At 37.1% G+C, this 20,165-nt stretch overlaps 1 protein-coding gene across 1 annotated transcript in view; it reads left to right on the top strand.

The window, feature by feature from the left end:
- LOC150109561 (myosin light chain kinase, smooth muscle-like) overlaps nt 1-20,165 on the top strand; it is a 184,406-nt gene that overhangs the window by 121,722 nt on the left and 42,519 nt on the right. Inside the window, exons 11-13 of the mRNA XM_090402656.1 lie at nt 2,853-3,096; nt 11,323-11,485; nt 17,903-18,229. Of these exons, the coding sequence (XP_090258782.1) occupies nt 2,853-3,096; nt 11,323-11,485; nt 17,903-18,229 (734 nt within the window). The remainder of the gene's footprint in view (nt 1-2,852; nt 3,097-11,322; nt 11,486-17,902; nt 18,230-20,165) is intronic.

Genomic DNA, 20,165 nt, shown 5'->3' with positions numbered 1-20,165 from the left:
TCAGATTTCTGAACACAAAGACTACACCCGGTTTCACCCTTATTGCCACTCTAGACTTTCTGACCATGCTTTGGACACCCACTGAAGGATATGCCAGAAGAAGGCCACTCTATTACACCACAACAAATGCAAATATGAAAAGCACTGAGTGGAAAAGGATATTCCTTGAATCTGCCTTAGCCCTGAGAAACCTTCCAAACCTCAACAAATTTGGGTGCATGAAACCTCCCTAAATTTGGGAAGCATTCATTCTCAGATCTTCAGCCCAACAGCAAGACTATTCAATTTTATCCATTAGGACTCTAGGCCTGACATTGATTATCCTTCAGACTCCTTTGCCCAGTGTTAGTGCCTGCATGCACATATCATTGTTTTGTGATCTCTGATAATGGCAATGTAACATTGCCAAAATAAAGGAAAGTATTAAAGTTATTATAATTAATATTTAGCATACATTGTTATTTCCTGGAAAAAGTTTTCAGTATACAGTCACTGATTATTGATGATGCTGTAATATAAGAAATCTCAATGATATCCATAATGTATGCTGTCATTTTTATATGTTACATATTTCAATTTAATATTTTGATTAAACAATATTATTTCTTGCTAGATGTGTGTAATAATTTATTATTATTATTAAATAAAATTAAGATTCAGTTTTCTTAAATTCAAATACCATTATGTATATTTAAACTTCAGCCTCCCAATGATATTAGGAAATGATTTTTAGTGCTTAAAATAATTACATTCTCCAAAAAAAAAACATTCTCAAAATTTCTTATTAAAATATAAAGATGGCAACATTAAAGGTGTAAGCATTGTATATTACAGTATATTGCATATTACAGACATTGTTGTGCAAGAGTGCTTAGTGATAAGATGTGTACAGTCAAACCTCTACTTAAAAATGTTCAAGAAATGAACAGTTCGTATTTCTGAACATTGCATGGGTTAACAAATTATGACTTCCAGTTTATTTAACGAATGCAGAACCCCTGTGCTTTATGAATATGTTCAATAGAAAATATTTAGTTCCCCATTTTGTGCTGGATTGAATCATATTCTTCAGTTGCTGAACATATTCCTCACTTTAATGTTGTGTGTGTGTTCATATACCATTCCATTGTTTTATTACACTTGAAATACAGAAAACAAATGTGATTGTGAAAATACTAAAGTAAAAAAAAACAAACATTGATTGTGATAGAAAAAAACTGGATATAATTAATTGATCTGTAAACAATGAATCACTTACTTCATTTGCTCATGTTTATAATGTCGTTTGTTCTACGTTTGCCACAGTTTTAAAAGACAAACAAAAAAATGTGATTATATTCACAATATAGGTTCTTTTCTGTTTGTAGCTTTTCTAAGAAAAAAAGAAATAGCATAGTTAAAGAAATGGAGCACTCTTTAACAATATTTTGTAGATTTTATGGTAGATTTTTTTCAGTAAGATAAGCTTTTACAATGGGAGCAAATTCTTGATAAATCCACTCAATGAAAAACTCTCTGGTAACTCATGCTTTCATGTTGGCTCTCCACATAACACTGACTTTGCTCTTTATGACATTGTTCTTTTTAAAAACGCGTGGATTTTCAGAATGGTAAACGAGCAAAGGCTTTATCTTACAGTCTCCACTAGCATTACCAGAAAGCAGCAAAGTTATTCTATCTTTCATAGGTTTATATCCCAGTGCCGTCTTTTCTTCTTTTGTGATATATGTCCTTTTGGGCATTTTTTTCCAAAAAAGACCTGTTTCATCGCAATTAAAAACCTATCGAGATACAAATCCCTCACTATCCACGTACTCCTTAAAGGTTTTTACAAATTTGTCCGCTTCTTCTACATCGGCACTCGCAGCCTCTCCTTGCATGACAACACTATGGATCCCAGTTCGTTTTTTAAATTTATCGAACCAGCCTCTGCTTCCTTTAAACTCCCCATTTTCAGTACTGGTCTCAGGTGTGCATTTCTTAAGTTCCCTATGCAGATGTTTGGCTTTCTCACAAATAATTCTCTCAGTAATAACATCACCACGTAATCACTTCTCGTTTATCCACACTAAAAGGAGTTTTTCCATCTCTTCAATAACATGTGATCTCCTGGAGGTCAACGTTGTCACACCTTTAGCCACATTTTCTACTTTTATTGCTTCCTTATTCTTAAGAATGCTACTTATCATTGACTTTGACATTTTAAAATCTTCGCCAGATCGTCAAACTTGTACCCATTTTGTGTTTCATGATAATTTATTTTTTCATCTCAATTGTCGATACTACAACTTTTCCTTTTAGGTTTTGTTCTTTCTACATTCTTGGATTCCATGGGCAATAAAAAAAAATGCCAAAAACAGTTAAAAATTCTCTACACAAACATATCGCACAATGACTAGGCTGTGTAAAGAAAGGGACAACGCACAGCAGACTGAGACAGACACACACACTGTGCAGGCACGGGGAAGTGAGTGAGAGAAATTAGTGGGGGAGAAGCATGTCCACTGGTGTGCTGAAACTGTCTAATGCTATATGACTCTGAGCTCCTGGACTATAATTCGAACTTAGAAACGGCGTTCTAACTGCGAATCAAATTTCTTGCGTTCTCAAGCGTTTGAACTCTGGAACATTCGAAGTTAGAAGTGTTCGAATGAGGCACCACTGTATATATATATATCTATATTTATGTGTGTGTGCTTGGTATCTTTAACATATTTATACCCAAGGTAAAAATACTTTCTACATATATATATATATATATATATATATAAGGTAAAGGTAGAAATAAAATTATAGCTTTTTAAGTTCTATTTAAATTTTATTCTGAATTTACAAACATTTATATTGTCTAGAAAGCGGCCTTCAATGGTTAATGGTGTACAAGAAAATGTTAAAGATATGGAACAACCTACTGTAAATCACATTTCGAGTGTAATGTCAACTACTGCTAATGTTTCTGGTATTTCACCACCTAGACTAACTCCAGCACAGATTCTGAGAGGACCTCAAAATGTATCAGTACTACAAGGAGATACTGTTACTTTAAGAACACATTTCATTGGTCAACCACCTCCTTGTGTGACATGGTTAAAAGGAGTAAGTAGTCAGTTATTACATCTTTCATTTAATAATTCAAATAAGAATATATACTCAAAGTGTTTTATTAAATTGTTATATTTATTTTTAGTATTTAAATTATTTTATTTATTATGGTGTCGCATGTGGGTCTAGTGGCTAGGATACTTGACTTTAACCCAGGTGGCTTGGATTTGATTCCCAGCATGGGAACTTTTTTTAGGGTAGAAGATAGAGCAAGTAGTGAATATCAGTGTTGAAAGATAAGTTTATCATGGAAACCTTTAGCATAAATTAAGGCATGCCTTTTGCATTATTATATTTATGAGTGTGATTTATGAGTGTACATTTGTGTGATTAACTGCAAGGATAATGTGTTTAATTTACTGATTTCTAAAGGTTTAGTATTTGACTTTTGAGTTTAATATTAAACTTTGTTTGGTTACATTTGGATAAAGGATGAAACCAAGAATATAATTTCTTGGCATCTTTAATTTATCTTGTACACTATATTATGCAGCATGGCTGTTGCAAAAAAAAAAAAAATGTTGGGTGACTTTAATGCGTGTGATGATGTTCACTGCAGCATGTGCAAAATGTATGGCCATTGCAAAATGAGAAATTTTTGGAAGGAAAATGAAACTGAAGAACAGATTTGTAGAAAGATTTAAAGATTTGTAAAATTTATAGAAATGTATGGCCATCGCAGAATGAGAAATTTTTGGAAGGAGAATGAAACGGGAGAACAGATTTGTGGAAAGTATTTTGCGAGCAAATGCCAGAAGTGCAATGAGAGTAGGAAGAGTAATAGTAGTGAATTGAAAGATAAAATATTATTATTATTATTATTATTATTAACATCTGATATCCATGGAGTCAGGGACTCATTATGGGGGGGTACACACTATTGCATGCAATGCTCATCTGATAGTGCTTAAACTGATTCAATGTGTCTACATTTACAACACACCCAAGAAATGCATTCCACTCACCAACCTGCTCTCCATGCAAAGAACCTTCTCCTCCTCTGCTCATGCCCTCTGTATACAGTTTCCAGCGATGACCTTTTGTTCTACCCCTCCCCTCTCCCATTCTATGAAAAATCTCTTCCATGTCAATCTGATAACAACCCCTGATTAGCTTATATGTCTCAATCATATTCCTACTTCTCCTATTCATGAGGCTTTGCAAATTACATTCTTTCAATCTATCCTTGTACTCCACATTCCAAAAACCACTGACCACCTTTGTGAATCTTCTCTGGATCCTTTCCATCATATCCTCATCACCATGAAAACCCGGCAACCAAATCTGTGCATAGTAATCTATATGAGGCCTGATCAAGACCTTGTACACTGGCATTATAACCTCTTTATTTCTGCATGTCAAGCTCTTCCACATCATTGCCATTATCCAATGTGATGTCTTCACAACTTGTGCAATGTGGCCCCTCAATTTAAGGTCATTGTCCAACATCACTCCAAGATCGCTCATCTCCTCCACCTCCTTCAACCTTTCCCCACCAAGTGTATACTTTGCATCCCATCATTACTTACAAAATCCCAAAATAATCCAAGTTGTTTGTACATTTCGTCATCACCATCCTCCACATTTCCAGTCCTATTGCACTTTGCAACATTGAACTGATAGTTCCACTTACCTGCCCATTCATGCAACCTAATTCAAGTCCTCCTGTAATGCCATAACATCCGCTTGACTCTGCATTACTCTCCCCAATTTTGCATTATCTTTTTATCCTCCTTCCACTCCCTTGGAACTAGTGCTGTTGTAAGACTCTTATTAAACAGGCATGCCAATGCTATTACCAATTTCCTGGAATACTCCTAAATTTAAGATATGTGATGATATGTCATCAGATCCTATTGCCTTATTGACATCATGGTATTTATTTACTCAAATGGCTCCTGCTCACTCACAGTTAAGTCATTTTCTCTTATGTCCTCTACATTTAAGTTCGTCATGATTCCACCCTTATCAGGATAAAACACCCTTATAAATTGATCACTGAATACTTCAACAATGCCTTCTGCAGCAGTTAACATTTTACCATTTTCATCCATTAACATCATCTTACCATGATCATTCTTTCTTCACAGTATTATTAACATACAAATTGAACAACTATGGTCCCAAAAATGACCCCTGTGGTATATCCAATAGTGACTTTCCACTTTCAAGCTACTGCTCCTCCTTATACAACTTTCAGATGCGTTGTGATGTGTCATCAAATCTTGATGTCATCATCTGATGACACAAAAGTATATATTTACTCAAATACCTCCTGCTCACTCACAATTAAGCCATCCTCTCCTATGTCCTCTACACATAAGTTTCTCATGATTCCAACGTGATCAGGATGAAACACCCTTATAAATTGATCACTGAATACCTCAACAATGTCTTCTGCAGCAGTTACCATTTAGAAGGGTAACTGCTGCAGAAGACACCGTCATCTTACCATGATCATTCTTCATTCCGCTTGCCACATATCTAAATAACTCCCTAGGGTTTTTCTTTGACTGATTTCTGCTCATACTGCACTTTTGTTTTTCTTACTGAGTCACTGTCCTAGCTTGTTCTTTTTACTCTTCATGTAACTAATTATTACTATTATTCATCTAGTACTGCTGCCACCTTCTTCTTCTTCTTCCAGGTTTCATGTTTAAGCCCCTCATTCATCCATTTTACACATACTTTATTCAGCCTTTTGGCCTTTGGAATACATTCACAAATGATGCTGTTATGTATTTCTTTATTTATATCTTCGTTATATATTTCAGTTCCCAAGGATTTATTACCTTACTGCTCAACTCCTTGTTCCATACTATAGCTCCAAGTTGTCTCCTAAGCTTGTCATAATTACCAGCCTTATAACTCTACACATATCCTTTCCTCACAGAAGTCTGTATATGTCTAACCACAATTGATTAGCACTTCATGATTGCTCTCACCAACTGGAGGAAAGTGTGAAACCCCACCTCACAATTAGATCCTCTGATGAAATGATCAAATGTAAAACTTTTGATCCTTGCATGCCTTCTTTTACATGCTGTCTGAGATAGTTATCTCTCAAGAACTTGAGAAATTCATTTTCCTTATTCCCAAATGCTATCTCTTCATTCTAATCTATACCCCCATATTTTAAATCACCTATAATAATTACCCTTCCTTTGTTCACTAATCCAAGTTGTTTGTACATTTCTTCATCACCATCCTCCACATTTCCAGGCCTATTGCAGCATCCAACTAAATATGTCTTCCTGTCAACCTCCACATTACACTACACTGCCTCATAACCATTGCCTCATATTTTTCTCTTTCATGTCTACCTTATGTGGACACAATTCCCTAGCTATCATCAGCAGCACTGACTCCTCTCTTCTTGTCCTTTCTATCCTCCTGAAAAATACTGTATCCTTCTATTTCTATTTCCATAAGCATATCATCTTCATTCAACCATGTTTCACTTATTCCAATGATTTTGGGATGAATAAACTCAATCAGTGAAACCATTTCATCTCTCTTATTTTTGATACTTCTGGCATTTGTAAACAAACACACTAATTCATTTTTAGGTCTATAACCAGTCCTATCCAAGCCATTTGTTGGTTGTGATTTCCCCACCACACCTGCTCAATCACCTTTATCGCCACTTACCACATATATCTGCTCAGTCTCAACTTCCCCACTCACATCGCAGTATACTCCATCTTCATACACACATTCACTGCCACCTTCACATCCACCAATATGTCATAATGTGATTAGCATAGTTAATATTGCATGCAGTATGAGTGACTGTATGAATGATGTGGTGGAGAAGAGCTCAACCAGAATGTAATGAAAAGATTGCTCACTTATGTGGAGTTCTTCAAAACATGAGAATGAATTGTTGAAGAAAAGTCTGGTTGTTGGTATGAAAAAGAAGCAAAAGAAAAGGAAGAGAAAGCAGAGCATGAAAAAGCAAAACCATGCAAATAAGAATCAGGTTTTGGATGGTGAGTCATTGATACAAGGAATTCTTGAGGAGAGTGTGACAAAATTGTGTTTTCCTGGGGATAAGATAAAGGATGTCAGTTATGCTGTGAGATGCAGAGGATTAAGGTCAAAGAGATGTTTATTTTGGCTGGCAAATAATTTAGCAAGTGACAAGTGTGGTATGCACGAAGGCATTAAAAGAGTTATTAGTGCATGAGAAAAAGCAGAGTGAGAAAGTGAAACTTGCAAGTCTGTTGCCATGGTATTGATGGAGGTGAGTCGAGACAGAGAGCTATGGTCATGAATGAGTCAGTGCACAGATTGTATAGCAGAAATGGTGTGGAGTTTGTGGACTTGTAGAGTGAGTTTGATGGAAGGAAGGAAGGATTTATATAAAGTGGAGGGCTAGTATCTAAACAGATTTGGTATCAGGAGTCTTGAGGGAGTGTTGTTTTGTGAAAGTTCTGAAGTAAGTGGGAGAGTGATCATATGATGGGAAAATGTAGCACTCCAGGCTAATTTTAGTAGACTAAATAATACAAGGTAAGAGAGATTGTGGGATGAAGTGGGTATTGCAGTTCATGCATAGAAGTATTCAAAATAAGGTTGAGGAGTTTTTGGCATTGGTTAGCACAGCTTGGCAAAAAATTATAGGCATTAGTGAGACATGGTTGACTGAGGATCATATACTCATAGGAATAGAATGCAAGGGGTATAGTGTCTTCAGACTGGATAGAAGGAACATGACATGACTCATCTAGGAGGGCCTATTATCATACACACAGCTCATCATACCATGCTTTAAACACATTCAAATTATCTGCAGACACCACACTCTCAGGCAAGGCATTCCAATCATTCACAACTCTGCATGCTTCTCGCTCCCCTGCTCATAACCTCTTTATACAGTTTATAGAATATTTTACACGTTTCACAGATCAGAAACTACCTTAGTCAGTCCTCTGGACCCTTTCCAACATCTCTTCATCCTTCTGAAAACCAGGTGCCCAAATCTGGGCACAATAGTTCATGCGTGGCCTCATCAAATCCTTATACAATGGAACAAAAATCTCCCTACTTCTACAAGTCATTGTTATCGTATTTAAAGATTATTGTTACTTTATTATTATTATTATTATTCAGGCCTCCATGGAGTCAAAAGACTCATCGTGGGAGGTCCTTCCTAAGAACATAAAGTCTGTCCAGACTCATCGAGGGGACGTCCCCCCCTCCCTAAGAAACACAGTCTATCATACCACTCCTCAAAACTCATTGACCGTTCTCGCCCTCACCACTCCATCTGCAAGGCATTCCATGGTTCAACCACCCTCCATGCAAAGACACCACTCCTCACCCTCTTGCTCACAGTTTCCTTTTGTAACTTCCAGGGATGGCCTCTTGTCATCACTCCTTCCCGCTGTTCAACCAAGCGAAAGAACTCCCCAGTGTCAACCCTGTAACCATGTCTCAACAGTTAAAAAGTCTCAATCATATCACCTCTCCTTCTTCTATCCACCAAACTCTGCAGTCCACATTCCCTCAGCCGATTCTCATAACTATCCTTATACAGTCCTGAAACCATCTTTATCATCCGTCTTTGTATCCTTTCCACAGTTAATTTATCCCCTTCAAATCCTGGGGACCAAATCTGAGAACAATAGTCCAAGTGTGGTAGGATCAGAGACCTATACAACAGAATGATAACATACAATGGAATGATAACCCTCTTATCTCTGCAGGTCAGTGTCCTTCTCATAATTGCAGCAATCCTCTGTGTTACCTTCACCACCTTTGCAATATGTCCCCTAAATTTCAGATTTCTATCAATCATCAACCACAGATCTCTTGTTTCCCCTACTTCCTCCAGTATAACACCTCCCATAGAGTATGCAGCATCCGATCGATGTTTCCCAAACCTCAAGACCTTACATTTTGCTGCATTAAACTGATACACCCATTCATTTGCCCATCTATCTAGCTTATTCAAATCCTCTTGCAGGGTTACCACATCTGCACTATTACTAATAATCCTTCACAGCTTCGCATCATCTGCAAACAACTGAATATCTCCTTGCAGTCCACTGGCAATGTCATTGATATAAAGGTTAAACAATATAGGCCCTAGTACTGAGCCCTGTGGGACCCCACTTGTAACCCTCTGTCTCCTTGAAACTGCTCCACCATACACAACTCTCTGATACCTATCGGACAGCCAATCCTGAATCCAGTTGACCAATCTGACATCCAGACCCATGTGCTACAACTTAAATATCAGCTTATCATGTGGCACCCTGCAAATGCCTTTGCTAAGTCTAAGAAAATTGCAGTATATGACTTTCCCTCATCTAATGTTCTTGTAACTTTATTATAAAAGGCTAGCATATTGCTAACACAAGAGTGCCCTTTCACAAATCCATGTTGACTCTCACAGATAACATTACCCTCATCTACCTAATGCTGTATACGGTCCCTCACTACTTTCTCCAAGATCTTAACAACTACTGATGACACACAGACTGGCCTATAATTAGACACTTCCAGTCTGCTACCACCCTTATGCAATGGCACTATCTTACCTTCCTTCCATTCCCTGGGCACCTTTGCCGAAGCCAGACTTTCATTGGAAAGCCAGGTTAAAGGCACTGCCAGTTCCCTAGCACATTCTCGCAAAACTCGTGGTGAAATACCATTCAGTCCCAAAGCTTTACTGACATCCAGAGTACTCAGTATCTGAAACACACTCTCCTCCTGTACCTCTAAACATCGAACCAGCCTATCCCTCTAGCATTAAAACCGACTCCTCTAGGATGAAATACTCCAATAAAGTGTTCATTGAACAATTCCACTATGTCCTCTGCATCACTCTATTCCCATTTTTATCCCACAATATCATTCTTCCACAGTCATTTCTCCTCCTACTGGCCACATAGCTAAAAAATTCCCTAGGATTTTCTTTGGATCTTAGGGCCAATTTCCTCTCATATTCCAGTTTCGCTTTCCTTACCACACTAGTCACTCTTCTGGCCTGTGTCTTATATTCTTCATGCATCCTCTCTTCACCTGTTTCCTTATATCTCTTCCATAGCTTTTTCACATACAATTCCTGTTTAATATTGTTTGTCATCCACTTTACTCCAAATTGTGTCCCCTTCTTCACTCGTGGTATACAACTTACCATTGCTGCTAACAAATATTCTTTCATAATTTCCCATCCACTAATGATATCCCGGCCTTCCAATTCCTCCCTCCATGAAACTTACTGAAGTTGACGTCTAAGACTATTATATTCACCTGCATTATAATTCCACATAAGTTCCCATCTCTTTGATACTCCTGCATGTCTATTCATTTTCCAAGTCAAAACCATATGGTCACTCTCTCTAACTGGTGGGAGAGATGTCATCTCAGTTATTATCAACTCTTCTGATGCTATAACCAAATCCAAAACTCTTGAACCTCTTGTTCCCTCTGTTACATGTTGCCTAAGACATTTGTCCCTCAAGAATTCTAGAAATTCCATTCCCCTATTGCTACATCCATCTTCCTCTCTCCAATTTATACCACTGTAGTTAAAATCTCCCATAACAATCATTCTTCTTGCACTTGCCAAACTTAGCTGTCTAAACATCTCCTGGTCCCCATCCTCTGTGCTCCTGGGTCCGTAGCAACACCCCACTAAATATCCTGTCTTGCCTACCTCTACCTCGCACCATATACTCTCAAAATCATTTCTCTCACTTCCTTCCAAAGCCTCCACTCTTAGAGGACATAGGTCATCACTTATCATAAGCAGTACCCGAGCACCACGCTTTCCCCTCCTATCCCGACGAAAAATGCTATACCCAGCAACATCTATTCCTGTTATTATATCCCCTTCTGTCAACCACGTCTCAGTGATCCCAAAAATATTTGGCCAGGCTGATGCTATCTGTTCCACCAATTCCTCTCCCTTATTCTGGATACTCCTGGTATTAGTATAAAGTATATAAATGCCATTGTTTCTATACCCAGCATTATCCCTTCTAGACTCCACTGGGCTCAGTGTTATCTGACATCGTCTCCCTTCTCCCAAGTATCCATTCTCACAAGAGGCCACCCCTGCTATCATCCTCCCTGGGACACACTGACTCGTTCAGTGTGTCCCAGGAAATTATCACAAGCTTTATTATTATTATTTGTGGTACTTAAGTATTAAACATATTGATTGCAAAAGAAGTTGCTGTTATTGTTGTTATTTTATTTGAATAGGGCAAACTGCTAAAAGCTGATGACCGCATAACTATCACTTCAGAAGAATGCATGTCTGTTTTAATAATAAGAGGAGTCTCTTCTGATGACAATGGAAAATATGTGGTAACAGTAGAAAATTCTGCAGGATCAGATTGCCATTTTGCTTCAGTTTCAGTGGAAGGTAAAATTTTATGAATTTTAAAAGTTGGTTAGTAAACAAAGATTGTATTCAGTAAAATCTGTTAAATTAACAACTTGTGATTCTGATAAAATTTAGTCCACTTCACTAATCTCACTGTAATTTTTGCAATGGTAAGATGATACCTTAGAAAAAATAAAGTAGATTACTTATGTGAAAAAAGAAAAGTTCTTTCTGATGAAATTTTTGGCCACATAGCAAAAGCACATGTCCAGTATGAGCAAAATTGGTACATGTTCAAGCATACATAACAGAAAATTTAAGTTTTCTGCAAGTTTTCAGGCTTTTCTTATCACCTCCAAACAGAAGGTTCTCCAGAAGACTAAAATCCTTCACAAGAGGTGGGAAACAAAGAAAGACTTTGTACAGTTGATGATGCACTGTTATGTTGTCCTAATTTTATTAGCTATGAAGAAATATAATTTAATTTAATTTAATAGAATTGAATGCAATTTTTCATGAAAATTTGTTTCTTATGGGGAGTTAGTGCTACTTAACACTACTTACCTTAATTACTGATTTTTTTAATACACCTTATTAAGAATTTAGATATAATCAAACTTACAGCTCTATTCTAACTCATTATATCACGTCTGCATTGTTGATTTCTCTGTTGTTTGTGTTCCCATTTTGTTCATAATGAAGATGACTGTGCGATACATGAGTGAAAACAATCTTATTATTTAATAAGAGCTAAGACCTTTTGCTCAAAAATGACATAAATAATCAGAAAATTATTATTATTACCCAAGACCCCATGGAGTCAAAGACTCATCTAGGAGGTCCTTTTATCAAACACACAGCTCATCATACCGTGCTTTAAACATACTCAAATTCTCTACAGACACCACACTCTTAGGCAAGGCATTCCAATCATACACAACTCTGCATGAAAAAAACCTGTTTCTCACTCCCCTACTCGCATTCTTTTTATACAGCTTCCACGGATGACTTCTGGTTCTCCCCTGATCTCCCGATATTTTCTGTAGAACCTTCCCATCATTGATCCTAAAGCAACCCCTTAATAACTTGTAGGTCTCTATCATATCTCCCCTCCTCTTCCTATCCACCCGACTCTGCAAGTTGCATCTTCTCAATCTTTCCTCATACTCGATATTCTAGAGATTAGAAACTACCTTAATCAGTTGCCTCTGGACCCTCTCCAACATCTCTTCATCCTTCTGAAAACCAGGTGACCAAATCTCAGCACAATAGTCCATGTGTGGCCTAATCAAAGCCTTATACAATGGAACAACAATCTCCCTACTTCTATAAGTCGGTGTCCTTCGCATCATTCTCAGAGGCCTTTGTGTTGTCTTCACAATTTTGGCTATGTGTCCCCTAAATTTCAGATCCTTATCCACTATCACCCCCAGATCTCTTGTTTCCTCCACCTCTGACAATATATCCTCACCTAGCATAAATTCTGCATCCCCCTTTTGTTTTCCAAATTTTAAAACCTTACATTTTGCAATATTGAACTCACATCCCCATTCCAGCACCCAATCACTCAATTTATTCAAATCTTCTTGTAAGGCCACAACATCTTCTCTACTCTTCATCCCAACTTTGCATCATCTGCAAACAACTGAATATTTCCATCCAAATCTTCAGCAATATCATTAATATACAAGTTAAACAGCAGTGGTTCTAAAACAAACCCCTAAAGCACACCACTAGTAACTTTGCTTTTCTTGGATATCGCTCCCCCATACACAACTTTTTGATACCTATCAGATGGCCAGTCTCCAATTGAATGCACCAATCTAATATCCAATCCCATCCACTCCAGTTTGACTATCAACTTATCATGTGGTAATCTATCAAAAGCCTTTGCGAAATCTAAGTATATTACTAGTGTGCTATTCCTGTTATTTAGGAAGCCTTATGAAAGAATTTAAAAAACTCAACAAATATTGATTCAATATTAGAGTAAATTGGCTTCTTTAATCTATTCTTCTAGTACTGACCTCCTACTGAGTGAGGTCCACCTCTTTGTGGGTACTTCGAACATACGGGATACATTATCAATGTAAACTCCATTATTATGGAAACCAGTGTAAAATAAAGAGACACAATATAAATGAAGAGAAGATCAAGGTTGCATAATTATGAATCAGTACAGAAAAAGTGGACTTGCACACCATGTGCTTGATATAGTAAGATTGAGAATAATTGTTACTCTAAAAAGGCTTTACTTCAAAAGCAAAAGGTTATTTTGAATACTCAGCTTTATGCTTTTATGCAATATTCCTAATTTAAATAAATTTGGAGGGGAAAAAAACTGCTATCCCATACCTGAATCTAGTTTAATCCTTTATCCAAGTGTGTGCAAACAAAGTTTGTGCCTGAAAGTATCTTCAGGACTGGGGTAAAGTGGTACAACACCGGGCAACTCCTTGCAAAGGTGGAGCAAGCTACCAACACTCAGTATCTCCCATAATGCAACACCAGGCAACTCCTTTGCAAGGAGTTGCCCGGTGTTGTACCACTTTACTCCAGTCCTGAAAATACTTTCAGGTGCAAACTTTGTTTGCAGACACTTGGATAAAGGATTAAACTAAATTTATTATAGTCTTACCAAGTGAAAAATAAACTTTCAACATCTTTCTCTAAATCCAGAGTAATTTAATAAAAAGATGGTGCACCGTTTGGCAGCTCCTATAAGAGGAGGAGATGACCTTGCTAATGCTTCTGCCTGGTATCACCACTTGTTCCTGGCTCCCACTGAAGAGACCTCAATAAAGGGCAAAACTAGTCTGGGTAGTGGCCCTTCCCTTAATGCATAACATTATACATATCCGCAAGGAGATGTGTCTTGCGAGATACTGAGATAGGAGTGTTGGTAGCTTGCTCCACCTTTGCAAGGAGTTGCCCAGTGTTGTACCACTTTATTCCAGTCCTGAAGATTATTATTATTATTATTATTATTATTACGGGTATCTCCATGGAGTCAGTAGACTCATCGCGGGAGACCCAAGCTAGCAAAACAATATCTGTCATATCTCTTCTTGAATTCATTTACAGATGAAGAGCTCACAACAAAGTCAGGCAATGAATTCCACTCATTCACCACCCTCCAGGCAAAAAACCTTGTTCTGACACCTTTGTTAACCACACTCTTCTTTAATTTCCAGAGATGACCTCTTGTTCTTCCATCACTATCACACAGCTGAAACATTTCCCCTGCATCAATCCTATAAAAACCTTTTAGTAATTTGAATGTTTCTATCATATCCCCTCTTCTTCGCCTATCAACCAATCTCTGCAATCCACAAGCTCTCAATCTATCAATGTAGGGAGCATTTTTTATATCACTCACCAACTTGGTCACTCTTCTCTGAACCCTCTCCACAGCCTCCTCATCTCCAAGGAATCCAGGTGACCAGACCTGAGCACAGTAATCCAAATGTGGAAGTATCAATGCTTTATAAAGGGGAATAATAACCTCTTTATCTCTGGATGTCAGTGTGTTCCTCAACAACCAAGTAATCCTATGTGCAATCTTGGACACCTTAGCAATGTGTCCTCTGAACTTCATCTCCTTATCTACCAATACCCCTAAGTCCCTAGCCTCATCAATCTCTTGGAGTACCTTTCCATCGATGTAGTACACAGCTGGTAATCTTTTAATCCCAAAATGCAAGACTTTACACTTTTCCACATTGAACTGACATCCATTTTCTTTTGCCCATTTTACCAGCTTATTTAAATCCTCCTGCAAACTTTCAACATCAGCTTGATTTTTTATTGCACTACACAACTTTGCATCATCAGCAAACAACTGAATATCTCCCTTTAAGCCGTTTCCTATATCATTTATATACAAATTAAACAACATTGGCCCAAGCACAGAGCCCTGAGGCACACCACTGGTCACCTGCCTCATTCTGGACTCGGCTCCTCCATACACCACCTTATGGTATCTCTCCCTGAGCCATTCTCCTATCCATATCACCAATTTAATATCCATTCCCATCTGCTCCAATTTGCGTAACAGTGTTCTATGGGGTATCCTGTCAAAAGCCTTAGCAAAATCCAGAAGTACCACTGTGTAGCCAGTTCCTTTGTCCAACTCTGATGTTATTCTATTATGGATAGTTAATAGATTGCTAAGGCAGGATCTACCTTTAACAAAACCATGTTGGCCTCTATAGAGTATCATATCCTGATCCACCCATTCTTGAATTTTGTCTTTAACCAACTTTTCCAATACTTTTACCACTACTCCTGAGATGGTGATTGGTCTGTAATTCAATACTGCAGTTTTAGAGCCACCCTTATGCAAAGGAACCACTTTGCCTAACTTCCACTCCCTAGGGACCATACCAGAGTTCAAACTTAAATTAAATATCCAGGTAAGAGGGGTTGACAATTCATTTGCACATTCACGCAACACCCGAGCTGATATTCCATCTAAGCCTACTGCAGTGTTTGCATTTAAGTTTCGCAATATATTTAATACCTCTGATTCTTTAGCTTCAATTCTCACATTAGGTATTGCTATAGGTATAGAGATATCCTCACTTGGGTGATAGACTTTTGAGAAGTGATCACTCAGTAACTCGACTATTACATCTGATTTTGTCACCTCAATACCATCAGCACCCACTAAGGTTATCCTTCCGAAGTCATTCTTCCTCTTACTTGCCACATAGCGGAAGAACTCTTTGGGATTACCCTTGATCTCTTTGGCTAAGGTCTTCTCATAATCTGATTTAGCTTTTCTTACTATGCTGGTAACCTTCCTAGCTTGAGCCTTGTAGTGCTCATGGGTGTCCTGATCGCCCTTCTCCTTGTAAATTCTCCATAACATTTTCTTTTTTTGTAGTTCAAGCTTGATACTACTGCTCATCCATCTAATGCCTGCCTTGTTTGACCTCCTGACCATGGGGACACAATCTGATATTGCTTTCCTCAGATACCCGCTGATTTTATCCCAAGCACTGCTAACATCTTTCCCTTGCAATATGTTCTGCCATGGGATGGCTGCAAGCTCACTCCGAAGCTTGTTATAATTGCCTAACCTGTAGTTTCGTACATACCCCTTCTTAATAGAAAAATCCACAGATTTTGCAACCTCCCAAGTCAATACCACATGATCGCTTTCACCAACTGGAGGTAACGAGGTCACCTTACTTAAGCATATAACCTCTGAACCAATAACCAGGTCCAACACTCTCACACCACGTGTCCCTTCAGTTACGTGCTGTTTCAAGTAATTATCTCGTAGCAGATGTATGAACTCCATTTCCTTTTTGCTACGTGATATTTTCTCCTTCCAATTGATATCACCATAATTAAAATCCCCCATAATAATCACTAAGCCTTCACTCATTGCACTAAGTTGCTGATGCATGAATTCAATATCTCCCCCTGTACTCCCTGGCCTATAGCAGCATCCAACTGTATATTTGGTTGCGTTGGTCACTATTTCGCACCAGACTGCCTCAAATGAACTCTCATTCACATGTCTATCATCATGATATACTACTTTCTTTGGCTGCAACACATCAGCTATCATCAACAGTACTCCTCCTCCTGTTCTATCTTCTCTATCCTCCCTGAAAATACTGTACCCATCACATTCAATTCCAGTGACCACATCTTCTGCTGACAGCCAAGTTTCACTAATGCCTACAACTTTTGGTGAGATTTCACTGACTAATGCCAAAAATTCTTCTCTCTTATTTCTAATGCTTCTAGCATTGGTATACAAAAATTGCAGATTCCCTCTAGATCTTGTACCGGCTTTAGAACTGATATATAAGTCACTAACTACCGTAGTCCTATGCCGATTTTTTTCCCCTCTCTTCTGCAATTTATTCTGCCTATAAGGATCAATAAATACACAATCAGTGCTAAAGTTTCTCTCTCTTACACTCAACCTTTTCAATATTAGTTTCCCTGCCCAATAACTTCAACCTGTTCAGAAAACAATAACTTCTTCAATCTCTTATGTCCTTCCATGTTAAGATGCAGTCCATCTCTAGCATACAACTGCCTTTAGATACTTTCAGGCACAAACTTTGTTTGCACACACTTGGATAATGGATTAAACTAAATTTATTATAGTCTGACCAAGTGAAAAATAAACTTTCAACATACCTGAATCAACAAAAAAAATAGCCACCTTTAGCTGCATCCAAAGAGCATAGTCAGAATATTTCAATACATGCTTGAAATTTCTTATTCTTATTAAATTATACTCTATTTTTTGTTTTTGTTAATGCAGAAATTGTCTCACTTATGCAGGCTAAATATTGGATCAACATATTTCATTTTTCCTGTTGTGTTGTTATAATTTATTAAGATTGTTTTATTAAATTGGCATGTTTTACTTTTCTTTTTTGAAGAAACTGTTTTAATTATTAATTTTTTTGTGGTTTATTTCTGCAGGTCCTCCAGATCCGCCAGCAGGAAAACCTAATGTTTCTGATATTACTAATCATTCCATAGTAGTAAGTTGGTATGGAGCAGCATATGATGGTGGTAGCGTGATTACAGGTTATATTGTAGAGATGTGTACACGACCAGAAAAGAAATGGAGCAGAGTTAGTGCAGCATGTCATAGTACATCATATCTAATAAGAGATCTTCTGCCTGAAAGGCAGTATGTATTTAGGATACGAGCAGAAAATGTTCATGGAGTCAGTGAGCCTAGTCAGGAATCAGATCCCGTACTTTTATCGGAAAGACATTCTCCTTATGAATATGACATAGAAGGTATATGATATATAGTTTCATTATATAAAAATTTAATTGTATAAAAATACAACATATATATGGTATTCATTACTGTATTGCAGAACATCATACAATGCAAGCAAAAAAATTACCATCAAATGCCTATTACTAGAAACTGATGACAAAATATATAATTAGTTTTTGTATATCTTATATAATCAGTTTTGCCACATAAAAGATGCTACAATCCACACAACCAACTATACCTAATCTAGGTATTCATTGATGTTTTTCTCATTTATATCCAGATAACAAAACCTATATGTATTAGTTCAGATTAGGCTTTATATACCAGAATAATTATTACCTGAATGTCAGTCTTAATCGTTGATATTCTCTTCATTATTTCAGTAATCTTTTGCATTGTTTTGACTATTTTTGTAGTCTGTCTCTTACCTTGTTTTGTGGTATCTCTAGGGTCCTTACTTCCTTCATTTCATTGTGGATGCATTGATAAAATATCTGCTTATTTTTTTATCTCCTCTATCCAGAGTGTAAACTGTAATCTCTACTCATCTGCTCAAAAAGATCATACAAACACACTTCATCAGAATTATTATAGAATAATTCTGATGAAGAACTTTTCTAAGTTTTGCATTATCAGCAAATATTTTTTTTAGAACTTGCAGTATCATCATCACTGTGTAGATTAAGCATTTGGGATTCAAGGAGATCATTTTATATCATCCGATATGGTTTTCTCCAGTTCTCCTTTAGTCATCATGTGAAATTAAGAAGAATCTGAGAATTTTGAAATTTACATTGAACAGGGAAACTTTTATAAATGTATATTAAAAAAAAAAATTAAATACTGAAATTGGCACATTTATTCATAAGGAGTTTCTTCCCTTTTCTCCCCTGTCCCTATTGGGGTGAGTTGAGCCCCCTCATGGGGGGGTTAAGTATTTATGGCTGTAGATCCGTGTGTTCATGGGACCGGTTTGCCTGCTTGCGGGATGATAAACTGGGGGAAAAACCCTGCTGTCCATGCCCAAGACCGGCTAACTTGGTTATGGCCGAGGAAGATCCTTAAACTCCTCACGTCGGCGACGGAAATCGAACCCAGGACACTCCTTCCCCAGGCATATGGTTGCGAAGTGCAAAGCCACTAGGCTAACCGTGCGGACATTGACACATTGGATTTGAAGAATAGGTTTCTAGACCACTCTAAATTCTTATCATACATAAGCTGAAATATGCTATTAAATAATGATTTATTTCATGATTGAATGAGCTACATTTTTTTTAAATATGAAACTCACACCCACACACATAAGATTGCAAAACCTATAGCATATTAGTACTATGTGGAAAAAATTCAAATGAATTTGTAGAAACAAATGCATTTGAAATTTTTTGTTTTGAATAAAACAGATTTGATTACTGTAAAATTACTAACCCTGTGTTTTAATTTTTATATCTGTTTCATCATCAGAGATATATGTAATCATCATCAGTTTACTGATATGTACCCTCAAGGGATATACAGGTTACTATGACAGCACTACATAATTAAGTTTACATTATTATTAATCTCCTATCAACAATTTTCTTTCAAATTTAAAGCTAAGTATATGGTTTAGCAACAACGGATTTAACATTAATACCAACAAAATGAGATATATGTACTTTACATTAACAGACAAATTAGATCACAGTATAACTATAAAATGGCATGAAAGGAAATGTAGTGATACTCTAAATTGTAAATGTAGCTTAATCAAAAAAACAAAAACCATCAAGTATTTGGGCCTCCATATTGATAGCAATTTGAAGTGGATCTCCCACACCACTTTCTTAACAAATAAGTTTAAGTTCATAATTAACAGAATATATTATGTTAAAAAATTTGTAAATGCAGCATTCTTAAGATGTTTATACTATTCCTGGTGAATTTGTCACTGCAATATAGCAT

The sequence above is a fragment of the Typopeltis vanoorti genome, chromosome 2 (assembly GCF_054136105.1).
Source record: "Typopeltis vanoorti isolate ZY-2024b chromosome 2, IOZ_Tvanoo_1.0, whole genome shotgun sequence".
Lineage (NCBI taxonomy): Eukaryota > Metazoa > Arthropoda > Arachnida > Uropygi > Thelyphonidae > Typopeltis > Typopeltis vanoorti.
Note: the sequence above shows the minus strand (reverse complement) of the source record. Positions and strands in the feature narration are given on the sequence as shown.